We start from the raw sequence: 5,654 nt of genomic DNA on the forward strand, positions 1-5,654 counted from the left end.
AACATCTAAACCAATCTATGTTTCTTCTTCCAGACTGAGGAGGACAAGAAGAACGTCACCAGGCTGCAGGACCTGGTTGACAAGCTGCAGCTGAAGGTCAAGGCCTACAAGAGGCAGGCTGAGGAAGCGGTAAGGAAAAGCATTTGTTTAAAACAAATGAGCACTTCATACTGTTATATCACATATGGTAAACATATGGGACTAAACATTTTACTGTATCTTGAATTCCAGGAGGAGCAGGCCAATGTTCACCTGTCCAAGTGCAGGAAGATCCAGCATGAGCTGGAGGAGGCTGAGGAGCGTGCTGACATTGCTGAGTCCCAGGTCAACAAGCTCAGAGCTAAGAGCCGTGACTCTGGCAAGGTAAATATAAGTTTAGTGTTTATCTAAAATAGCAATAATTGTCATCTGACTTACATCTAGCAATGTGTTAGTGCATGACATTCTATTTACAATATTGTTTGCATAAAGTTTAAATACTTTAAAATGTTTTGTTTGGTTTTTTTTACATTTTTTAAATGAAGTGTTGCTGAAGTCTTTATCGAATCGTGATACTAGTCTCTCACAAACGATGTATTTGTGTCTTACAGGGAAAGGAATCCGCTGAGTAAAGCGAGTGCTTCACTGTGTTGAATCATATAATATGATATAACTTATGCTGACACAATAAAGATTAAGCTGCTGCTCTTACATTGCTATCCATATGACCTTCATTTCTTTTTCTACCCATGAAAGGTGGCTAATTTTAGATTTGAATCATCTGTAACACTCAAGCAGACAAAAGATAAACTAATAATGGTTTGTAACCCACAAAAGCTCATCTGAGCCAAATCAGTGAGAGAGGTTTACATTTCAAAGTCAACAGCCAGTGACCAAAAATGGTAGGCGTACCTTTACCTTTAAATGTTAGATAGAAGGAAAACTAGTCACTTCTAATGAAATAACTGCTCTAATGTTTCTGTATCACAGCTTTAGCTGTCCTGACCATCCACACAAACACTGAGTATATGCATACGTATACATTAAATAAGAACTAATACAATTAAAGTAAGGAGAATTGATAACTGGTCGGGAGTATCAAAATAAAGTAAAACATTTCTGAATGTAAATCATTCTTCATCACAGCTTTTTCAAATTACAGCATCTTGTGTTTATTGAGTGAGAAGTTTAATGTGGAAATGTTTATCACACAGTATTGCCAGTAACATTTTTAAAGTTATATTGCTCAACAAATGGAATGAGGTTGACATTCAAAGTGCAGTAATGTGAGTGGGCCAAAAATGGACTTGAAGCTATGTCTGCAGAGTCAGTTAAAGTGTTAATAGCTTGACATTTGAGTGTGAATGCCAAAGACATATCTCTTACTCTTAATCACAAGTAATTATTCAATGTACATCGCAGTTATTTATTATTATTTATTTCTTGTGAAACTACTGCTCAACAATTATTGCTCCAATTACACCTTTTAATCAAGCAAACTGTGAGAAGGATCAGAATACATATACATTTGTACTGTAATTGGTATGTTTTTATAAATCACTCAAACCAATTAAAAAAAACTCAAAGTTTTCTATTTGAAGTAAGGGTTATGACAAATTCAGGATCTGCATTTGCTCATGGAAACATGAAACATAAGATGTTTGTACTCGCGGCAAATGCTAAAGCCATGCAGCCATCAGCTGTCATCCTAACCATATTTGGCATGTGTCCCATATTTAACTTCTGCTTTGTAAGCAAACACATTCAATGCAAGGATTGCAATCAGGTCCATGAGTATAGGAGAAAATGTGCAGCACGTTTTTGTGGTGAAATGATCTACTTGGATGTTTTAGATATTTAATACTGTTGTACAATTTGATGTGTATAGCAACATTTTCAACAAACTATTTTTATTTTCAAAACAATTGTCTCCACAATGACAAAAAAATATGCATGCACTAAAACTTCAACTACTTTTACCCATTGAATTGTTTAATTCTCAGTAAGTTTTTGATGAACTGAATGGACTTTCAAATCATTGCTAGCACAGTCTAAAAGATTTCACTAGAAATCATCTTGAAGTCTAACTATAATGCTTTGAATGCATTATTTTCACTCTATCTACTGCTTAGAGGAACTCATTTACAGTAAGTGTGGATCATTTTGTGAATAATACGTACAAGTAATCCTCTATTAAGAGTGCATTCAGTGAACAGGTGGCGGAAATTGATGATCTAAGGGATGATCTGAAATAGACTGAGAGAGGGCACAAAGTGTTTGAGCAGCTGGTGATGCATAGGACTATGATGGACTTCTAGACTCGTGAAAACATCTCTTCACTATTTGACTAATAAAATAATATATATTAAATGCAGGTGATCGAGCCTTTGCAGTGGCTGCTCCTAATCTCTGGAATAGCTTACCTTTCCATGTGAGAACTACTCAGACCTTAGAAACCTTTTGATTACTGCTAAACACCCACCTCTTATTTTTGGTATTCTACTCAATTAGAGCTGTGTTGTCTTTTTAATATTTTAATATTTTATGGTGTATTTATTCAATTTTGTCTTTCATTGTCTTTTACTGGGAGTAGCTTTTTTTAATTGTACAGCACAATAGTTTATGCATTAGGTTGATGTGCTTTATGAATTTGACTTGACGTGATGTGACCACTCTAACGAGGCTTGAGATGATTTATGTGACTAAATCTTTCAATGAAGCAGAAGAAAAGCATTTTGTATATAAAGAAGACGCTAGAGTGAAAGAGATTTCACTGTGTAGGAAACAAAGAACACAGGGAGGATCAAGAGGGCATTGGCATGGATCATGAAATTTGACATAAAACTTACCTGAAGACAAAGCAGAAGAACCGTGAAGTTGCGTGTGAGTCCTGCAGCACTGCCTGGATGAGGCTAAAAAGTAAAAGGTGGAAATAAATATTAGTAGAAACTGATTATTTTTGGCTACACAAAAGAGATGTGGAGCAGCAGATGCAAATAAAGTTCTCAATAAATATGATAAGGATCTGAGGTAAGTTTCTTACCAGCTACAGTCACCTTGAAATGTAACACACCCACACAAATAAAACCAAGTTTTCACTGAAAACATTAAAACTACAGAAACACATTACAAGGCTTGACAGATCTGGAACCATGAAGTTATCAGAACCTGATGGGGTGACACAAAGTGGTTGAGAAATCCCAGCCAAACAATCTGCATTGTTCAAAATGCTGGGAGTTGACTATAACTTTAAGTATGTATACTGTTTTTGCAAAGAACACAGAATATTGGTTGTTTTCGAGTAGAAGAAGCCTGATTTAAAAATCTAAAGCCCCACCCCCATACCCACCTGTAGACTTGACCTCTACACATTTAACTCTCACTCATTTGTAGCGCACGACAACAGCTGTTGTCAACTTGGATTAATGGCAGCAACAATGGATTCCAGTAGTGACCTTGTGACACAGAAAACGACTTATCTAAATATACCAACACATTCTTGGGAAGTTCTCAGTGACTCAAAGCATTCCTGCAGTACAATCCAATGCCTCAAGTGCTAATTACTTTCCCCTTCAGTTGGTCCAGTATTATTAAAAAACTTTTTATCTGTGTGGTTGAAATGTTCAACATGAATGTTTTACAACAGTTGCTGGTCTATTAAAGCTTCTATCCTCTCCTAAGAGTGACATATCGTCTTAATCTTTCTAACAAAGACGATTAAGATTCTCAGACATCTCCATGTGTAATCTGCTGTAGAAGTCATGATATCCCCTGGCGTGAACACATCAATCCAAATAAAAGTTTGGCAGCTGGTAAATGACAAATCTGGCATCATGGGGCTACTGAACTGCTCTGAGAAAATGTTGCCATATGCTCCGCTCAAGTATAAGAACCATGTGTTGTTGGGATTAATTTCCTATCTTGTCTCATTTGGCAGGTCAATTGGATTCTCAGAGAGAACATGTTAGCAATGGCTATATAAAAAAGTATTTTTTGTTTAAATGATGTATGTGAATGTGAACATAGTAATGGACAATAGGAAAGCACTGTGTAACTGAGCTGCCTTGGAAGTGGAAGAAGTTACTCTCATAAAAAGACAGAAAATAGACTTGAAGCCCGTAAAGAGGGTTGGGGCAACAGTTAACATTTATAGAGGATCTGTGAAATGTGAGATGCAATGCAGCCTGTGTAGACAGCTGTATTGATTAAAATTAAAGCATATGTATTCCTTCATCTGTTTGTGACACAGACAACTGCAAAGCAGCCTGTGCCGATACAGTCCTAGTTATGGCCACAGAAGATGCTTTAGAAATTAAATCTACCATACAAATAGTAATTCATGCACAAAAATACACCTGGTGGCTGTGAACTCCCCCCTTTTGTATCCATTTCTTTTCTGATGACATGACATCTTGGATTGTCATGACATGGAAAAAAATATTTGTTTGAAAAAAGTAATAATTGAATTTAAAAAACTGTTTAGAAAGAGGAATAGGGATGGTCCTTTCTGACTAAAATCCAGGATGTGATGTATGTACGAGCACATTAAGTTTTATGGATGTCTGCTCTCCCTGTTATTCACACCACATTTGGCCTGTGTCCCATATTTAACTCTTGCTGCGTGAGCATAACGGATTCAATATAAGGCGTCCAACAGATCAGAGCTGTGTGTGGTAGAGGACCCTTGAAGACTCCTGCTTGTGGTAGGCTTAACTTCTATCTGTTCTGGAGCAGTATTTATTATTATTGTATTAATTAGTTCTGTTTTTGAGCAAATCTTCCTCGCTTTCAAATGTTTCTCAGGAACTCAAAATATATGTGTTGTGTTTTCAACAGATTGTGGAATATAACAGACTTTTGACGGGAAAAGGGCCAGGTATGTAAAATACTATACAATAATTTTTCTACATTGCAAGTGAAGTTGATCTATTTTTGAAATATATATACATTTCTGTGCCTCAGCTCCATTGAAGATAAGGGTTGTTCCTTCATGTGGTCTCAGACTTTTAATTAAAATGAATAAATGTATGAATGTAAACTAAGAGGAGTGCAAATCTTATTTAATTGAAGGAAGGAGTTATGGTCAAATCACTTGTGATGATGAAATTACATCACCTTGATAGGGATATGTTCACGGGATAGTTGAGCTCAGTTATTCTCGGCTGTTTAGTCACGTGAGTTTTAAAACCAAGATCACATTTATTTGTCATTACCTTACAGAAGTAAACCGCCACCATGAGTACGGACGCGGAGATGGCCATTTATGGCAAAGCTGCCGTTTTCCTGCGTAAGCCAGAGAAGGAAAGAATTGAGGCTCAAAACAAACCCTTCGATGCCAAGAGCGCCTGCTATGTGGTTGATGCCAAAGAGCTGTACCTGAAGGGAACCATCATCAAGAAAGATGGTGGCAATGTCACTGTCAAAGTCTTGGACACTCAGGAGGTTGGTGTCTTGAAGTCAGACTCCATGGGCGTTAAATGTTAAATGCGATCAGTTCTCATTGTGACCATGTCCTGCTGCAGGAGAAGACAGTCAAAGAAGATGACGTCACTCCAATGAACCCTCCCAAGTTCGACAAAATTGAGGACATGGCCATGATGACCCACCTCAATGAAGCCTCTGTGTTGTATAACCTCAAAGAGCGTTATGCAGCCTGGATGATCTACGTAAGAAAA

General features: G+C 37.1%; 2 protein-coding genes across 2 annotated transcripts in view; both read left to right on the forward strand.

The window, feature by feature from the left end:
- The window catches only part of LOC103370545 (myosin heavy chain, fast skeletal muscle-like), a 10,923-nt gene extending 10,312 nt beyond the window's left edge, over positions 1 to 611 (forward strand). Inside the window, exons 23-25 of the mRNA XM_008299639.1 lie at positions 21 to 129; positions 232 to 363; positions 591 to 611. Coding sequence (XP_008297861.1) covers positions 21 to 129; positions 232 to 363; positions 591 to 611 — 262 coding nt within the window. The remainder of the gene's footprint in view (positions 1 to 20; positions 130 to 231; positions 364 to 590) is intronic.
- A 4,023-nt stretch (positions 612 to 4,634) lies between these two features.
- LOC103370546 (myosin-13-like) lies at positions 4,635 to 5,645 on the forward strand (the record flags this gene model as incomplete). The annotated part of the gene is made up of 4 exons (XM_008299640.1): positions 4,635 to 4,682; positions 4,816 to 4,855; positions 5,200 to 5,421; positions 5,502 to 5,645. Coding segments are annotated over exons 3-4 (351 nt in total), but the record flags the coding sequence as incomplete, so codon positions are not given.
- Positions 5,646 to 5,654: the final 9 nt, after the last annotated feature.

Source organism: Stegastes partitus, unplaced genomic scaffold (genome assembly GCF_000690725.1).
Source record: "Stegastes partitus isolate 25-593 unplaced genomic scaffold, Stegastes_partitus-1.0.2 Scaffold1440, whole genome shotgun sequence".
Classification (NCBI taxonomy): Eukaryota; Metazoa; Chordata; class Actinopteri; family Pomacentridae; genus Stegastes; species Stegastes partitus.